At 36.8% G+C, this 20,913-nt stretch overlaps 1 protein-coding gene across 1 annotated transcript; it reads left to right on the forward strand.

The window, feature by feature from the left end:
- The first annotated feature begins 1,589 nt into the window (after positions 1-1,589).
- LOC112196007 (protein SIEVE ELEMENT OCCLUSION B) lies at positions 1,590-5,087 on the forward strand. The gene is made up of 7 exons (XM_024336260.2): positions 1,590-1,891; positions 2,019-2,111; positions 2,198-2,643; positions 2,836-2,930; positions 3,018-3,148; positions 3,256-3,720; positions 4,280-5,087. Exons 1-7 carry the CDS (start codon positions 1,661-1,663, stop codon positions 4,865-4,867), a joined length of 2,049 nt encoding a protein of 682 aa, XP_024192028.1. The 5' UTR covers positions 1,590-1,660; the 3' UTR covers positions 4,868-5,087.
- Positions 5,088-20,913: the final 15,826 nt, after the last annotated feature.

Raw genomic sequence — 20,913 nt, forward strand, 5'->3', positions numbered from 1 at the left:
AAAAAGAAAAATAAAAAGTGCATGGATTCAGACCAAAGAAGGAAAACAAAGTGTGTTCCCATTCCACGCAAAACACATTGAGGAAAGTAGAGCCAAACCCTATGCATATGCACCGCGTAAAGACTAAAACTTGCATGCTGGTAAAGAAAGAGAAAGGCCGAACATGTGAATCCAAGAAAACCGATCATAGGATCCATATGAAGATAATGAAATGGTTGCACGTACAAGCATCTGCAGCCATTATTTGTACTGGACCAGTTTGCAGTATTTATGTCTAGCTATAGTAGTTGAAGACAATACTTAAAATCAGTCATTATTTTCGCACATGCATATAGATGGCACTACAAATATTTAAAGAGTCTATTCACTACCTGTAGGATATATAGATCTAGGTTATATATGTACAATGATAAATTGTATAACCAGGCAAAGACAAGGGTATCATATTATCCAATATTTTGTCATTGTATAACAAGGCAAAGACAAGGGTTTCGTATTATTCAATATTTATGAAAGAGCTTGCTACTTGAGAAAAAATTAACTTAATTTGCTAGATAATTAGTTTCTCATTTTCTTTTTTCATGATTTAAACCAAATAGTACTGTCGAGATTTTGCACTGTCTGAAGCTGGAGAATTAATTCGTGTTATGCTGACCAAAAGATTCCAGTATGGTTACTGGCTAAGATTTATATCTAGGTTTTGAGAGCTTCAACTCAAAAATTGCCTATATTAAGGAATTTAAGCAATACGTACAATATATGTATCCATATCGCCATAACAAACAGAACCAAATGTTAAGGAACCTGCTCCCATGCACTGTCATATAAACCACCATGAGTGGATGTGAAAATGAAGTCATTTACACTTCTCTAGAGAACAGAATTAAATTTGGGTTCTTGAAACAACTAGAGGAAGTGAAAGTGTATATAAGACAGATCTATAAGCCAGGAAGTAATGCAAGAAGTTAAAATGACAAAGGATCAAAATTCCATTGCACAATGTTCATACATAACCACAGGCATATTATAGGTTCTCAAACCCCAATTTATTTGTTTCCTTTGGTTGGGATTGATGAAGAAGATAAAAGGTTTAATGAAGACGGAACAAAAAAATATAGAGTTTGGGTTTAGTGAAGATTGAAAAATATCCTGCAGAGAACGCACACTGTATAAGAGGGTTACAACAATCGATGGCAAAGGGTGAAATCACATGTCTCTAATTTTTCTATCTTTATCATGTCTCTATGTTGTGATTGGTTCTCATGATTACAAAAATAGAATAAAAGATTAAAGAAATTTATTTCTAATTCATGAGAACCAATTACGAGACATGATTGAGATAGAAAAATTGGGACGAAATCACTTTCGTCCCAAGTGTGAAACACTTCGTTACAGACGGGGCCAAACATCAATTAATTATAGTTCCAACATTACATTCACGTGTTTGTTATCTGGTTCTCAAACCTCAATCCACACCCTTCACGTGGCATGATCTTGTAGAAAGGGAGCCCACTGAGGGACTACCATACAACCTAAATATGGCTATATAAATAGGGCAAGCATCTTGCAAGAGCAGCACCACCAAAAAGCAGACACAAACCATTAGCCATAAGTTTGCATTCCTTGTTCTCTCCATCCCTGCCATTAAGCAACCATCATCATGCTAGGCCTAGCGCACAATGTTGCTACCAAGGTAGCGACAGTAGTCCACACTACTCAGAAAACCATTGCAGGGGAGCTTAGTCTGTTTGCCATGTCTGACAAGAAGATCTTGGAGGAGATTTACACGACTCATGTCCATGCTGATGAATCCTTCGATGACGATTCTCTATTCGTCATTGTTGAGAACATCCTCAAGCGTGCAACCCAAAATGTTGATAAAATAGTGCAGGTATATATTTTGTGATTATAATGCGTGGAAGAATGACCAATGATTTTTTAGTTGCTAGAAAACGCCTTTTTGTTCTTGTTTTGTTTTTTTTTTGGTAGTGACTGCTACATTCTTATGGTTGATGTAGGGTACTCAAGTGCATGTGGACAACATACAGGAGAAAACCCCCAAAGCCAGTTTCAGCGTGCCATTGTGCACGCTAAAGGGAATCTCTTGCGAGGTCATTACTTGCAAAAATCCAAAATTTTCACAATAGATATTGTAAATTGTTTGTTATAGTTTCATAGTGACATTTGAATTTTTCAGATGCAATGCAAGCCTCCTGGTGACGAAATCGCCCACAACACAACAGTGGCAATACTCAACAAGCTGTCAGAGTATTCATGGGAAGCAAAGGCATCACTGACCCTAGCAGCTTTTGCTATGGAATATGGTGAATTCTGGCTCCTGGCGCAGCTTCGCGAATCAGACCACCTTGCCAAATCAATTGCAATCCTCAAACGAGTCCCTGTTCTCCTCAAGCCGTCAGAACTGCACAAGCGCAGTCAATCAATTCTTGAGCTTAACAATCTGATCAAGGCCATACTGCAAGTGATCGAATGCATTGACCAGTTCAATAAGTATTCCACTTATGACCCAAAAGATGTCCCCAATTTGTCTATAGCATTGGATCATATTCCGGTTAATGTCTATTGGGTTATCATCACTGTTGTTGCTTGTGCCACTAAGATCACTATACTCACTAGTGATGAGTAAGTTCTTCTCCATCGTTTTACGGAATTATTTCACATCCATTTACAACAAAAAAATATTAACCCTGTGTAAATATGCTGCATTGTGTTGTGGGACATTGAATAATGGAAACAATCATGTACCAGTTCATAATATCTACCCATTTAATTTATAGCAATTAAATTTATTATAATATTTACCAATGTTTACAGGGACAAGGAGTATGATCTGGCCCCTTATTCTCAAAAAATCCACTATGTCCTTAACAAGCTAACGATTCAGCTAAGAGTTTGCAGGAAACAAATTGGTAGATTACTAGTTTACGGATCATTAATTAATTGAAATATGCATTTGGAAATGAATGTTGAAGAGTTATTATTGTTGCATAATGCAGAGGAGGCAGAGACTTACAGAAGGATCCTGAGATTGTTCCGAACCCCTACTGAAATTATGGAGGTTTTCAAGGGATTAATATTTACAAAGGATAATGTCCTGCCACTCATCGATGGTTCAGCTAAGCAAACGGTTTGCTCATATCTATAGTGACATTACTGATTTACTGCTATCATTCAGTGAAGTATATCAGCTACTATAGTGGAATGTACGTAATTGTGAGATATTTGGTTTAACAGGTTAAGATCGACATCCTAAGGAGAAAGAATGTTTTATTGTTCATTACCAGCCTAGACATCTCCGACGATGACATTTCGATTCTGAAACCGATCCACGAGTTCACAAAGAGAGACAATCAGTATAAGATTGTCTGGATTCCAATTGTGGAGCAATGGACTGATGACCTGAGAAAAAAGTTTGATATCCTGAAGAACAAGATGCCGTGGCTTACGGTGCAGTACTCTGGACCTATTCCAGGCATCAAGTTCATCAAGGAGGAGTGGAATTTCAAGGGTAAGCCTACAGTGGTGGTGATGAACCCACAAGGAAAGGTTGAACACTCCAACGCTCTCCACATGATTCGGGTATGGGGAGCCAAGGCCTTCCCTTTCACAAAGACAACAGAAGAAGAACTGTCACATTCTCATGCAGATAAATGGGTTGGCTCCGTTGTTGATCGAATTCACCCATCTGTGCCCACTTGGGTACGTACTTCTCCTAAACCGATCAAAGTGCATATTTAAACTCACTGTTCCCTCTTGCCACGATTACTTACTTATCAGTTAGTGCAGTATTGGATTAATATATTAACGTGGACCAATAAGCAGTTCATAAAATGGTAGAATTACTTTACAGTTGTCTATGATAGGCTTACCATTGCAAGTAACTAGCTAGTCTAGTACATGAAGCTGATCTTCATTTTAATTTATATCGATAGGTAATGCATGGTAACATTTTATTGAACTCGCATATAACATTATTAAGAGATCTTATTTATTAAAAGAATAGTGCTAGCTGATTTATCACCAAATTAATTATATGTTCAGTTAAATAATTGGAGTTAGATTTGAATAATATAAAACAATCACAGATCATTTGAGGAAAAAGATTTATTCTGTGTGCGCGTGCGCCTATATATATATATATTTATATATAAAGTGCACTTAATCAAATTTGTTATGCTTTCATTTTTTTAATGAAAATAATTTGTTATGCTTTTAATAATTGAACTTCTGCAATTCAACTGTCATGGCAATCAAACAGATCAAAGAGGATAAGTACATCTTCTTCTATGGCGGTAAAGACAACGAATGGATTCAGCAATTCACAAAGAAAGCGACTACCCTTGCAAATGATCCAATCTTCAAGGAAGCAAAGATTCACCTAGAGTTGGTATGCGTTGGAAAAGGCAGCAAAGGAGAAGATGACCATGGCGGTCTAGGCCGCTTCTGGACCAGTGTAGAGAGCCTATTCTTCACCAAAGACCACAAGCAGGTCGACTCGGTCAGTCAAGAAATCCAGAAGCTTCTCTCTTACAAAGATGAGAATGGATGGGCCGTGCTTAGCAAAGGGTCGACTGTGTTGGTCACAGGTCATGGTGTCTCGGTGTTGAAGGTGGTAGAGGACTTTGAGAAATGGAAGGACCATGTCAAGGAGAAAGGGTTTGAGTTTTGTTTCAAGGCCTATTATGGGCAGATTAGTCAGGCTAGTCGACCGTGCTGCCGTCTGGACATTCCGAGGTCTAACGGAAAGGTTCCAGAGAAGATGAAGTGCCCTGATTGCCACCGTAGTATGGAGACTTTTATCAGTTACAAGTGTTGCCACATTGATGGTCCTACTGCACATCATTAAGTGCGGGCTTAATTGGTGTCTCAGTCCTTCAGTACTAGTAATTCTAGACTATGTTATGTTATCTTTTACCTTTGCTAGAATAAATAAGGGGGCATGCGATGCATTGTTATGCTTGGGCATTACCCAAACTTATGATTTGAATTTTCCTGCTATAGCAATATGGCTACTATGTTGGATGTTAAGGTACGTTTTGAATTGAATAAAACCAATGTTTTGGTGACTTTGTGGATTGTCAATTATTTAAGGATTTTTCTGCTTGTTTGATTGCCAATTTAATTTTTACTGCAATTTTTTAATAAATAAAAATTAAGCAAGACAATTTTTTATTTTCGCCAAAAGTTGAATTACGTTATCAAAATATTCCGTAGAATAATAAACTAAGATACCAAATTTCTAAAATATTCTTAATATTTTATATTTTTCAAAAACTAATAATATGTTAATAAAAATAATATTTTATTATTATGAAAACGGACCGGATCATTAACAAATCGGATCAATCTAAAGCCTTGTTTGATCCATTAAATAAACGGATTAATGGATCTGAATCATTGACAGATCAACGGATCAAATTTTCAATCCAAACTTATCCAATAACCACATATCCGGAACAAAATCCGGTCAATTTACAGGTCTAATAGTTAAGTATCAAAAAAATATTTAAAAATAGTAACGGATTTTTTTTTTTTTGAATCCGAATTGATTTCATTAGTAATAAGCTATGAAAACAGGTCAGAGTCTAATAGAACTTATATAAGAAAATCCGGAATACCAGTTAACCTATCTAAGCCCAAGGATTGAAATTTCTCCGAGACTGTTCAAATTTCTGTCGAAATTTCTATAAGTTTGAAGTACCGAAATGAAATTCATATACAAAATCATTTCCATCAGGAGTTTCCCAAAATTTTCCGTTTATTTTTGCGAAATTCTTAATTTCTGAAATATCTATATACAAAAAATATATTTAAAAATTCACACCAAAATTTTATTTGAAATTTCCCCGAAATTTCTATGAGAATTTGTATGTCATTGAAAATGAATTTTTTACTTCATACTTTCATAGAGAAAATATGAAATTTTGATTTTATTTGCAATCAAGTACAGGGGATACACAAGGAAGACACGATAATCATTTGTCTCTAATTGAGTTTGAATCACTTTCTTCGAGTCTTGGCTAAATGGACGTAGGAACTCAATATAGTGACTTATTGGGTTACATTGTAGAGAAGGGTAGCTTCTTTTTTTTTTTATAACTTTTTTTAATTGCCTAAATCTGTTCTTTGTTAATAGCCGAAAAGACGAGGTTACATTGAATTCCTATAATAAACTTAACCTTTGTTCTTTGCGATATGTTCTTTGTTATATATTAATGTAATCTCTAATAGGTTTATTATAGGTTACATTAACAAAATGTTCTCTGTTCTTCGAATTTGTTTTTTGTTCTTTCAAGTGTTGGCTCAACATATCACAATGCTATTATAAATGTACAACTTTAGAGAGATTACATTGTAAATAGGTTTATTATAAGGTTAGCTTGATCTATGTATAAGTTTCATTCAAAAATACCATTTTATAAATGCAATTAATGTGATTTCTTTATTTTTAACTTAAATTCTACGGAAATAGAAATTTTCTCATAAATTTCCTTAAATTAGAAGGACCAAAATCAAAATTGAATCCAAATTCGAAGCCAATCTAAACTCATCACCGTCTAAAGGGACGCTCACAAGACGCAAGCCTAACTAGGCAAGAACAACCTTGCTTCCTAAGGAAAAATCATTCATCTAGTCTAATCTACCAGCACGCAATTGTGGTACAAATCACAACTAGAAACATCTTAGAAAAGTTTGTAGAGTTTACCCCTACCTAAATAAGACTTGCATCCAATTGTCTAATAGCAAAAATTAAAATATAGCAGCTAACAACCTCAGCAACAAGTTAGTCTTCTTGCTCTTCTTTGAATGCTTACTCGAATTGGGCCCAGGCCCAAAGGCCCAAGCCAAAATCCGAGTTACTAAAATAGAAGCCCAAACACGATACCAAGCCGTCGCCATCGGCATCAGATTTTCTGACAGTCAGCCTTTCCACCACATCATCTCTCTTCAATCAGCAAAGTACCAAATAAAACCAGACAAATTTGGTTGGAAATCCCACTAATCTACCTTTGCCTATTACGATGCCTCCTGGACTCCATGCAACCAGGCACCGAACTCCCAATCAAGTCTGGCAAAAGCCAATTCCTGCGCTCTGCCTCCTCAAGCCCTACCAAGAACGCTCCGATCGACCTCTGTTCTAATCACAACGCCGTTAGCAGCTACCTCCTATCTGTGATTCCAACCCGGATCCACCAACTCAAGCGCCTTCCGACACCAATCGCTACCTGTAGTCAACGATGGCAAGAGCCGCCTCCACAAGGCATGCCGCCACTAGCCAATGCTAAAACCGTGTACTCACCACCCATGACGAAGAACTCATCAGTTGAGAAGGGTCAGCAATCGCACCACCCCGCATTATGCTCAAAACCGTAGAGCTAGGTTTTGTTAGATACAATCCAATGTGTGTGGTTTGTTGTGCTCTAAAAAATAGTAAAAGAATTATTAAATATGGAATAGTAAAAAAAATATTAATCTCTAATTAAACAAATTAAGATATTTATTATTGATAAATATATATTTGAGAAATAGATCTAAATTAATATATCAAAATGAAATATTTTTTAAAATTAGATTATCCATTCTTATTCATTTAGGTCCCCTCTCCCAACCACCAGTGTTTTTTTTTTTCCCTCCTTGTGAGCTCTCCCCCGATCATCTTAGCTCAATTCTTGAGCTTATATATGTTTGAACTAAAAGAATTAAGACTTAAGAGAGTCAGCGAGTAGCAGACCAGTCTGCTTTGAACTTAAGTTTGCTTTCAAGGATATGGAGTTTTTCTATATCCTTATAATCTTTTTTTTCTCTCTCTTCTTTTCTCTCATTTTTTCCCTTTCTAGGCAGTGAGAAATTTGCTCATAATTGGATTTTTGGGTGATTTGTTCCATGTGACTGGCATCTTTTTTTATATTTTCAAGGAGTAATATTTTTAATGATCAGAATTGAGTACGTCATATTCCAATGATTGAGTAAGCCAAACAGGTGGCCGGCCTCCCATCTCAAGAATAACTAGAACTCCACTTAACTACAATTACCATTTTTATTTTATTTTCATCTACCTATAATGACCATCTTTATTAAATAATTGTTCAAGTTAAATATAATTTACATGAGAAAAAGAAAAAACAAAAAACAAAATTTGAAGTTGTATATATTTATGATTTCCTCATATTTTGTTGATCGGTTGGGCAATAAGGCCAAAAGTAAAATGCCATATTCCACAAGATTGCATTTTCTGCTAGTAGATATCAGTGTGAGACTATTAATCATTTTGGGTGCAAGTGTTCTTTCATTTGTGAGCTTCTGGTCTTCTCAACCCTTCGCCACTTCTTTGTGATAAAGTAATATGGGGTTCACATCCAAAATCAATTGGCAATGGATGGAGTGGCCCAAACTCTTATAAATCCATAGGCAATGTCCCATTTTTCCCATATGCGATGTTTATATTCTCAACACACTCCCGCATGTGTGGCGAATTTTCAAGCCATACACGTGAAGAACTTTTAGGTGACGTGGAGCCTGTGTGGCCGTTAGGCATGCACACGTGGATTACCCGCTCTAATACCATGATAAAGTAATTTGGGGTTCACATCTAAAACCAATTGGTAATGGATGGAGTGGCTCAAACCCTTATAAAACCATAGGCAAGGTCGATTTTTCCCATATGGGATGTATATATTCTCATCACTCTGCTAGTTATGGGATCCGGGCACCATTTTTCGAGTTTTGTTGCAAGGTATTTTCTCCCAATTATTCTCCAAAACTGTTCGCATTTGTTTTGGTCCTCTTGCTACCCAAAACTGCTTCAAGAAGTAAGACTTCATCCAAAATTAGAGTCCGGTTGTAAGACTTGGTTGAAATTTATTCAAATAAAGTTTTTTTTTTTTTAAAAGAATATCATATCGATATATTAATAACTCAACCAGAAATGGTCATTACATATCCTCTCTCTACCGTCATGGGGTAAATAAAGAGTTTGTGGTAATAGCACAGTGATACATAGATTAGTTTCAATCATTTGACAGTTTCATACTCATAAAAGGAGCCTATAGACTATTAACTACTACATAGTAAATAGGCAAAGTAAACTAGACTCGATGATGCTCACTAAAAACCTAAAAGCATAGCTCCCTAACAAAGTTGGGAATTATTGTAATCAAAATGACTAAACTAAAAAAATAGGGCCTTGGTCAATACAACCCAACCCAAAATAGCAGCCTAATAGCCCAAGAAAAGACCGAACTCAGGCCTAACAAAGAATGGCTTGACCCAAGCCCAAAGTCCATCTTCAGCCTCATTGGTTGTCGACTGCCACAACCCAGCGCCAGACCTCGCCACCGCAACCCAACGCCGGACCTCACCACTGCCACCCCCGTCCAAGCTCGACTGAGCCACTTCGCGTTGAACCCAGCCACCCAAGATGCAGTCCGATCCAGCACACCACACCATCGTCTAACCCCTCCATCATGTCTTTGATCTTGGAGGTGCTTGGACGAAGCGCGACCCGTGTCACACCGCCGCCATCGCCCCAAAGACTTCGTCCAATATATGCTCATCGTCAAACCATCTAGCCCAACCACCTCCCAAGAGACTTCCAGGCATATGGCCATATGGGTGTTCAAACACATGTCCAGCAACAACCCTTTAACAACTAGGTGGACCAACACCGACCCTTAGATTGAAGATCGTCCGAGTTTTTTGGAACTCTTGGACTATAACATTTGTATGTCCCAAAGTTTGGCAAATTAAGCATTAAATATACATATCATAATCAAAGAAATTTGATAGTCTCAAAAAATAGAAAATATAGAAGTTACTTATCGGTACAAAATTTTCGCCTTGTTGAAACTATTTGCATGCCGAGCACAGGGAATTGTTTTTGACAAATGAACTTGTTAGTGTCTTTCTCAAAAAAAAACAAAAAGTATGATCTTGTTAGTGACAACTTCTATATTAGTCATTTATTAGATTCATGTTTTATAAGGTTTGCGACAAGTAGGATAATTTTACTTCATCTCTAGCTTCTTCAATGTTGACACCCTCTTCTCATGCTCGATCTATCTTTATTGTCTCTCCATCCTAAAAACACCCAAAAAAACAAATTTATAAAATCTCATGGGATTTACATGATCAATAAGTTTGAAATTACCAAAGTCAAATTGAAATCACCCAATCAGTCCCAATTTCACTGCCTAAATGACTTAATATATCATTTCGTCGCAACCCATTTTCCTAGGAGGTCACCCATTATAGTACTATTCTCACCCAAGCAAGTTTAACTTCGGAGTTCTTATGAGATCTGGTACATTATTAATGGTATGATTGCACCCAAAACAGAAAACTATGGTTATAAACTTTACTTGTAGGAAAAACCCTTTTTTCCTTTTACCCTCCGTTTTCTTAGCAAACAAACATGAGTTCAACAAATTTTGGTCAGCATAACATGAATCAGTTTTCCAACTTGAGACAGTGTAAAATCGCAACAATACTTTTTCGTTAATTTAAACTTTGAAAGAAGAAAATGAGAAATTAGTTATCTATTAAATTTTCTTAATTAGCGACTATTTAGATAACTAATAGCTTTTGACACAAGTCTTTTTTCTCTAGATTAGTTGTCTGCTGGTTTAGCTTTTGAAGTTTCCTTCGCTTTTGAGTATCCTTGTTTGATCACCTAAACGTTTGTCATTGTTTTTAATTTTTGTTCTTGAATTGCTGCTTGTCTTTGCAGGTTTGTGTACTTTAAAAATCTATTCTTGCTTGGAATTCATGGGTACTAATTAGAACTTCAATTAAAGTAGTCTGTGTAAGAATAGTTGAACAAAACCTTCATTTCATGACGATTTTGAAGTCGATAGTACGTGGATTTAAGTTGAGGTCATATGCTCTTGTCCGAACTTCATTTATGACTGCAAGGCATACTTATTATTGAATCTTGCATACCGTAAGACGCTGGCTACTACAACATCTGCATGAATCCTTCTTGAGTAAGCAAGGGACAACTAAATTGGGCCCTTACATAACCTATGTGCCTTGATCGGTGGACCTCGACAATGGAGAAGATGGTAATTTATAATGTTTGACAATACTAAGAAATGCTTTAGTCTATAATTTTTGTACTAATGTATTACTCATTATTGTAATCAGTAGCTCTTCTTTGTTTGTATTTATCTAAAGGGAGATTAAGTGCATTGATGTGCACTTATACTAACATAAATAGATGATTAGATTATATTAAATACACTTTTAGGTTATTAATAAAAATATTAATTATAAATATCAAATGTTGAAATCATTTTATAAGTATTAGATCATTTGTATTATCGGTGCATAGAATAATTTTATAATATACTGGTCGGCACGTATTATTTTTTTTTTCTAAAATAAATTATTGACACCGCTTTAATTGTGACTGCATGATAAAGAAGTTAATATAATATTTGGAACAAAAAAAAAAAAAGAAGTTAATATAATATTATAATGTTAGACACTATTACACCAATCAAATATACAGAAGAGAATAGGAATGGGCCACAGCAAAAGCTGACACAAAGCAGCTTTTCGCAGGTGTATGTTTTTTGAAATGTTAAAGCAAAACATGTTGAGAGAACCACCGTTGTTGTAGTAGTATGCAACAATGGAAACTGGTCCATAGGAGACTAGCATGTGATTGATGAATATACAGCAGCTGTTGAAAATATCAGTTGTCTTTGTCAACAATGAGCACCGAAACCTAATGGTGTCCTATAGCTATAATTGTAGTAGTGAACAATGTAAAATTGCAAAATACTGTCTGGTTTAAACTATGAAAAAAGAAAATGAGAAATTAGTTATCTATCAAATTTTCTTATTTAACAAGCTCGATCTATCATAAATATAGGAAAATCTATCATAAATATAGGAAAATAGATACGATACCCTTGCATGCCTTTGCCTGGTTATATAATTTATCGTTGTACATATATAACCATGAGCTATCCTACAAGTAGTGATGAATAGATTCTTTAGATTGTTTTAGGACCATTTATGTATGTGCTAAAATAATGACTGATTTTAAGTATTGCCTTCAATAGCTAGATGTATAATACTGCAAACTGGTCCAGTCCATATAGTCATTTACTGCAGCGCTAAACTTCAAGCAAAGGAGCAATGTTCCAGATGCTTATATGTAACCATTTCATTATCTCCGTTTAGAAGAGATAATGGCGATTGCAATGAGTTCGGACCATAGTAAAACAATGGTGGGTGTCCTCCCTCGTCTTCAACTACTAAAACTAGACAATTAACTAAACTACTAAACTCCTAGCTAAGGCTCCGAATGCTTATAAGTTATTCGTGCAACCATTTCATTATCTACATATGGATTGATTGGTTTTCTTAGATTCACATGTTCAGCCTTTACTCTTTCTTTACTGGCATACATGTTTTAGTCTTTACTGGGAATCTCTTCTTAGAAGATCAACAAGCGACTTTACGCTTTGTGTATGCATGGGTTTGGCACTACATTCCTATTTCCTAAATGTGTTTGCGTGGAATTGGAACACGTACACTTTCATTTTTTGGTTTGGATCCATGTCCTTACTTTCTAAGTTTCTATTGGAGTTTGAAGAACGACACTGTTTTCTTGTATGTCGGTTGGGAAGCCAGATATAGAAGTGAAATGGTGATGTTTGGTGAGAAAAACAAGAAATTCATATTCATATACTTGGAAGTATACAAGGATAATGAATATTAACTTCCGAAGAATTTATTACCAAAAATAAGAACGCGTTGTAAAATTAAATTGTAAACTATATATATATATATATATATATATATATATATATATATTTTTTTTTTGAATTAAACATATAGATTTCATTAATACAGTAAGGCCAGAATGACCATTACATATCCTTCCGCTACCATGTACAGATAGTCAAGAAGCTGCGATGTAAACACCACGGTGATACATAGACTAGATCATCCATTAAACAATTCATGCTCACTTATTCTAGTGAGCCTATGTACTATGAACAAGCATAGTAATAGGCAACATATCCTAAACGGCTACATCTTTTCCTTGCCCTTCAAGCTAGGGCTAGCAGTCTTCCCCGAGTGGAGGTAGGAAAGCACATCTTCAGCAGAGACTGAGGTCTTTGGCTTCGGAGGGTTCTTGTTTCGGGACCCTAAAGGTCTGCCTCTTTTCTTCTTGGTGGTTGGGCCCTCGGAGACATTTTCCTGAGGCATCATCCCCTCTGCAGGGACTAGCATCCCTCCCGGCGTCTCCACAAGTCCCAGTGACTTAGCAGAAAACCTAATTGCGGTGGCCAGTCGTTTAACCTTCTTTGCAGGTGCCGGTACGCTATTACTGCCAACACCAAGCTCCTCTAGCATGAGCTTGATCTTCTTTGGAGAGGCAAAGGGAGAACTAGGCCTGCCTCTCTTCAAAGGAGATTGTTCTGTTGGAGGTATTAAAGCGAGTTGCTTATTTGCTTCCTCAGTTGTCTGCAGGTTAGTATGGCGAAGCACCATAGGTTTACGCAGCTTGGTGGAGGGATCAGAGCCAAACAAACTGCGCGCCACAGGAGGTAAAATAGGTGTTTGAACCCCTTGAAAGCGGAATGCACCTTCAGTGAAATTGCATTGCGCAGAACCGGCGAAGGAACTAGGCAGTTCCATCCGATGCACTGCCGACTTTGGGTCAGAGTTCTGGTGAGCGTTCTTTCCTGCAAATTGGCAATTTCCATTCTCATGAACAATAAAACCACAATCACGACAGTGGCCAAGAAGGTTTTCAAAGAAAAAGGATATTTCCTCAATCACTCCCGGTGCTAGTTTGAGGGTTTTGGTTAGGAAGAAAGGTTAGCGATCTGATGCGCCACATGAACCCTAACATCCCCAGACACCTTGAATTGCTTGTCGTCCCATTCCAGAAACCTGCCGGGTACCGAAGCAACATTCATGATTGTGTTCTTTACCTCCAAGGCCGGTGGTATGTTACGAATCTTTACCCAAAAGAACAGCTCATCCATCTGGATTGCAGTGGGGGATTTCAAGCCATCATAGTCATGGATGACGACCGGAGCACGCTGGAAATACCAAGGACCTCCTTTTAGTACCTTGTTTCTATCCTTGCGCAGATCGAAGGCTATCACAAAGCGTTTCTGTGCCCTTTCTTGGACAGTGAAAGCAGCACTGAGAACCCATACTCGCTTGAAATAGCGCTGCAGATCGGGTGCCTTAAACGGCTTTGTTGTGAGAGGCCGTGCAAGGAGATAGGCCTGAGAGCCGCGCCTGGTATCCGCACCCGGCATCTTGGAGAGATCCACCACATCGTCGCCAAGAAGAGCCAGCGATGATGCAAAGCTTGCTGCAACCTCCTCAATCGTTGCCATGGAGAGGGTGTACGAGGAGAAGGACAGAGTTTAGGGTTTCTGGCGTCAGAGCGGCGCCTTAGGGTTTAGTTGCCTTTTGCCGACATATCACTAAGGAAATCCTTCGGAAGTTAATTAGTTGATTATTTAATTGTAAACTATATTGAAGCATCATCGTTGCAGCATAATGATTAATTTGCATTTCATTAATATGTAGCTTTAGCTACTATTATTATTATTATTATTAATTGTCACTTTGTCATTCTATTTTTTGTACCAGAGTCGAGGGGTTTTCTTTTCATGTAGACCCCTTCTCTTGCTATTACATTATTTAATTTCTTTAATAAACTCTAGCTCCTATTATTTCGTTTGAAGAAAAGAAAAAACTTTAGATTGCATGGTGTTGTCTTAAAGAGGAACGCTAGTAACATTTTCCATCTACTTTCTCTGTCTATCTTTCCCACTCATTAACTGACACTTGTCCTCTTATTTCACTCAAAACTATAACATTAATGTTTATCAAACTGACTTTTGTATTTTTCGAATGTACCCCTAATTATTGCACAAATTAATTTTTATTTTCATTTAAATCTCTCTCTCTCTCTCTCTATCTGTCTGTGAACACGTCGTCCTTAGAGCAACTCCAACAGTTTCTCTATAATTTTTGTATTATAGAGAAGCAAAAGTCAAACCTTTAGCCTATTTTTCTTCTCCAATTCCAACAGATTCTCTAGTTAACAGTAATCTATAAAATCTCCATATTCTTCTTTAAATTTTTGGAGTGTGCTGTAAATATAAGGAATTTGGTTTTCTCTCTCCTCACTTTCCCTAAAATAGAGATAGTTATAGGGAATCTGTTGGAGCAAAAGAGACTCATTTTTCCCTAAAGTAGAGAAAAATCAAAATATAGGGAATCTGTTGGAATTGCTCTTATGACCTTCTCCTCTTGGTCTTCCTCTTCCTGTTCCTATTCATGTTCCTCATCCTCTTCCTTTTTCTTTGTATAATTCTTCTTTGTTCAATACTAATTCTTGATTGGTTCAATACTTATCTTCTGGGAATAATTGCATAGCCCATATTAGAAAAATTCTTTGTCTTCCTCCTCCTCCTTCCTTTACTTTTTCTTTGTATAATCTTCTTTGGTTCAATACCAATTCTTCTTTGGTGCAATTACTAATTTTTCTTTGGTTCAATACCCACCTTCTCCAACAATTGCATAATCAAATCAAATAAAACTTCCTACACCCAAACAAAAAAAAAGCTTCCCACAGCCAAATCAAAAAAATTTCTTGCACAATACCAAATACCAACTTGAGGTGTGGGTTCAATTCTATAGCACAAATAAAATAAAAAAATTCCCACGCCCACAACATTCGAAAAAAATTAGAAATAATGATCGAACCCATAAACCTTCATTGTTGTCTCTGCATTATTTGTACTCGAATAATGTAGTTTGTATTAGATTCTAGTTTTTAAACAAAATTGGATTAGAGATGAATAATAGGTCATCAACCTCCTTCAATCATAGTGATTTATTAGTTGATATGATCATCTAAATTTGGGGTTTGTATTGAACAATGAGAATGGGAAGAATTTATCGGGAGAGAAAGAGAGAGGAGAAAAGAATTTAAATAGAATGAAAGATGAAAAATAATAAATTTATTGATGTGCAATAATTAGGGGTACATTTAGAAAGTAAAAAAGTCAGTTTGATAAACATTAATGTTATAGTTTTGAGTTAAATAAGAGGACAAGTGTCAGTTAATGAGTGGAAAAGGTAGAAATGGAAGGTAGATGGGGAAGGTTGCTAGCATTCCTCTACCTTAAAAGTGTTCATAATAGCTCTCAAACTATTTGTAATACATATTGACTTGATGCATATACTCTCGCAAGAGTACGAATCGTTATCAAGTAAGGGAAGTATTAAAATCTTGATTATCGTACCTCGGATATTAGGTGTTGGACCTAACCGAGGTAATTGGCTCTAGGATAACTCAAATGCATACAATGAAAAATAAAAATACAATAAAGTGAAATAATATTTACAAAGCACTAAGTCTCAACAATGCTCGGCTTAGCTCACACTAAGCCTAATCAAAGCCACTAACTTGTAGCCCAAACAAGTTATGCATAATGGAAGGTAGAATTTTGTTTGGGATTTTTGAATTGAGAATTAACTAAATTAAAAGTAAACTAAAATAAAAGCAAACAACTAATTATCAAGCAAGAAATTAAATTTGGATTTCAAATTAATGGAAACATGGGAGTGTTGGGTGATTCACACTAACTAACTTGTAAACATCGATGTTAATTTCACAAATGCATGCATTTCCTATATGTGTCGAGTCCCGTATCTAGTACCGGTTAAGGCTACTAAACCAATTATCTTTTCGGTATATTGACTATGCTGGTTAAGGCCACAATCAACTCTCTAATTTGGGCATTACGCCGGTTAAGGCCGCAATATCCAAAATTAGAGGCTTAGAGAGCAAGATAATAGAGACCCAAGCAAACTTAGCTACAATTAAGCTAGCTAATGGTCACCACACTTAAATCCTAGATGCCACAAGACTAATAAGTTGTCAATTTATCAATCTATTCATCACAATTGCCCACAACATAATTTCAAAGGTTGACAAAGCCTAGAAACATGCTTCTAAGGACCAATAAATTCAGATTTAAAGCATACACAATGAAAATTGCATTTATTAAAATTAAAACATCAATATTTATACAAGATGAGTTAGGGCTTCACAACCCTAACTCCCAAAATTGAACTACTCACTACCCATACTCAAATACATCATCCAATACATAAGAAATTAAGAGAAATGATAGAGGAGAGAGGGAACACAAACTAAGCTCACAATTTGCTAGAGGCAAACATGAACCCAACTTGATATTAAGCCCCCACTCTTTACCAAAGCCAAAATCTCGTGTGGTGATAAAGCCTTGATGATGTGAAGTGAAAGCCCCTTAATTACTCCTTCCAATTTTGAGAGAAAATGATAAGAGATTTAAAAATTGAGGAGAGAGAATATGAGAGAGAAGATCACTACAAGAAAAATGGCCTTTTGCAAGGAATTTTTTCCTTGTAAAAAACTAGAAATTCCTTACATTAACCCAAATGCAAGGAATATTTCTTGCATTTGAGTCCTTGCAAAGAAGCCCTTGCAAAAGAGCAAATACAACGACTTGAAAATTCCTTGCATTTGAATTCACAAATGCAAGGAATTGTTAATCTCAAATGCAAGGAATTTAACACCTGAGGTTAACTATGGTTAACTGATATATAAGGACAATTCCTTGCATTTGATATTAAAAAAAATTTAAAAAAAAATTACCACAAATGTCATTCTGGAATTTTTTTTATTCCTTGAATTAAAAACAATTAGTTCAACTGTACATACAAACCAACAAAAAAAAAGTGTACATAAAAAATTGATGCTACTAAGCTATAACAAGATTAGCAAAATCAAGATACATATACACAAGTAGAGGCACCAAAACAAAAATTAGTAAAAATGCAAATCACTGAAGCTTGGGGTGAGTGTATTTTGGTGTGGGGAGAATCGTCCAAACTCATCTACTCCCGAGATCCCCTCAAAAACTTTCTATTTGATCCTTCAAGTGCCATTTCCTTGCTTCATTCTGAGAATATTGGAAAAGCCAGTCATTAGAGTTCAGCGCTTATGTAGCTTAGAATTACTAATTGTATTAAACAATTCAAGCCATAGAGAAAACTCCAACTTGATGATCATATAATCTAATTGAGAAAGAAAAAGATGCTTAGTCACTTGAAAAGAGTCGATTGCACCTAAACTAACAAATCTTGAGTGTTTGATATCCAATCATGCAAATAAATTAAGTGGCTCCATGAAGGAACACCTATTTAGGTACCTTATAGATATATTTAAGCCAAAATATAAAGTACAATTACAATGTTTCATTTAACCGCAGCTAGAGAACCTTGGCATATGACTTAAGGAACCAACCCATCCATAACAAAATCAGTTAATTACAATAGAACAACTAATTTCATAACAATCAAAGTAAAAGTGCAGCAATAACAACCACAAATTGATGTAAAGTAGAGAACCAAGTTGTGATGCCCCGGAAATTCGTAATTATTTTCCGAGGATTTTCCGGAATTAATTTTATAACTATTGGACGGTTTCGTGGCTCGTGAATGGAGCGGAAGTGTTTCGGGCGAATAATTAATTGAAGAATATGGTTTTAGGGGGGTTGCCAAAGGTTGAATTTTTATTCGTTGGGATTCTCCAAAAACTTCCTTCACGAAAGTTGTAGGGCGCGTCGATACGAGTTTGTGGACATGTGGAACGCGGAAATCGGAGTTCGTATGAGAAAGTTATGGCCATTGGAAGGAATTTCCATTTTGGTATAAATAGAAGTTTCTCAAGTTGGAAACTTACTATTTTCATTACTTCCATTTTCGGAAGTTTACTTTCTCTTTCTTCTCTCTCGGCTGCACCTTCAGAATCGAAATAATCCGACTGACCCGACCCGGACCCAGTCGATCCGACCCGACTTTTCCGGCGAACTGCGGCGGTCTCCGGCGACGAAACTTTCCAGATAGGATCGTCTCCTCTGTCTGGTCGTCCCTCTGGTGTCCTCTAGCGCCGATTCTCCTCCACGGCGGCGCTGCAAGGCAGTTCAGTTTGTGGATTTCGGACCCGGTCAGAATTCCTTGTTCCGACCTCGGCAAGGCTTCAAGTCTTCTAGGTTGAACTCAGAACGGCCTCGTCGATCGATCCTTGGTGGTTGTTTGGATCGATTCACGTGAAACTTCGATTAACTCGGATTGGATTACTGTTCACGGCTTGCGAGGTAGTTTTCGACCCCTTATGCTTGTTTTCTGACTTCGAGCTAGTTATGAGAATTCACAAGCATGCTTAGATGAAGAACTTTGATGTTGGGAGTTTTGTGAAATAATGTGTTTTTGGCCGACGGCGGTGCACCACCGTCTGTGGTGGCGTTCCGGCGGTGTTCCGGCCACTTAAGGAACTGTTTTTGGTATTATATATGTTCTACTCGTTGATACGAGCATTTCGATATATAATATGCAAATTTTGGAGTTCGTATGGAATTGTTATGATTTTTGCAGTTTCATACCGATCGATTTATTCGATCCTTGAGGATTTGAGCGTCCAATCGACATGTGGTTTGGTCACATCGATTGTGGACGTATTCCGAGGACTTTGGGAGGTCTCGGATGTGGTTTCGCCTCATTTGGCGTCACCTTGGGAATTTTGGTTCAATTTAGGGTTTCGAACGTTATCCCTTGTGATTCGTTGACTGAATGAGAACTGTAATTCCTTAGGTACGTGACGTAGTACTCCTCGGACGGCTATTTTGTGGATTGGCTGCCTTGTTCTGTATTGAAGACGCAGCGGGAGATTCAAGGTGAGTAATCTCACAAGGTTCATTAGTGAACGAATTTCCGTTATCGTTTGTTGAGTATGATCGATATGTGTTATGAGCAGGATCGATATTTGTTATGAGTATGATCGATATGTGTTATGAGCAGGATCGATAAGTATGATCGATATGTGTTATGAGCAGGATCGATATTTGTTATGAGTATGATCGATATGTGTTATGAGTAGGATCGATATTGTTATGAGCATGACTACCCTATTGTCTTGGAGTTATTAGGTTAACTACGACTATAGTTGCTTTTGTGGCATTCTGAGTGGATGATTATGTGTGTGTGTGTATATATATTATGGGATGTATATATATACATATGTATTCATGTATTAGTGGGTTCGTGGTGAATCTTTGTGATGATTGTCATGTAAAACTTGGGTAGGAATAATTGTGTAATGAATTGATGACATCAGTATGATAAATCTATGTGATGACTGGCGATATTTGCGTGAATCTATGTGATGATGGCTATCTATGTGATGACTGGCGATATTTGTGTGAATCTATGTGATGATCGCTATCTATGTGATGACCAGCGAAATCTATGTGATGATCGCTATCTGTGTGATGATTGGCGAGATCTGCGTGAATCTATGTGATGATCCTTGAAATCTAGGTGATGATCAGTGTGATGATTGCTCGGTAGCGGAGCTGAGTTGTTATTAAGTTAACAAGGATCGAGAGGACTGCTGTGATTGTTAGGGTTACCTACAGACGTCAGAGTGTAGGATTACTATGATTTGAATTGCTTGACTTAATGTGACCTCCTGAACTAAATTATATGCAGGGGTTACTATGATTTGTTTGGCTTGTTTTGATATGTGATTGCCTTGTTTCTTCTTGATTGTATTGATTGATGGTTTGATTTATCTTAAGAGCATAGTGGTGACGAATTGTACTCTGTGTTGAGGATAGGAAGGTGACTCTTTGATTTTCACCTTTGATGTCATGTTGATGACAAAAGCTCCTTGGGGGGGGGGGGGGGGAAATGGGAAATGAGTGTGATTATGAAATTCACCGTAGTGCGTTAGGATGGCGTCAAACATTGCTTGAAGAAGTCTTGTTTGACCTAAATTTGTGTAATTGGATG

Source organism: Rosa chinensis, chromosome 4 (genome assembly GCF_002994745.2).
Source record: "Rosa chinensis cultivar Old Blush chromosome 4, RchiOBHm-V2, whole genome shotgun sequence".
Classification (NCBI taxonomy): domain Eukaryota; kingdom Viridiplantae; phylum Streptophyta; class Magnoliopsida; order Rosales; family Rosaceae; genus Rosa; species Rosa chinensis.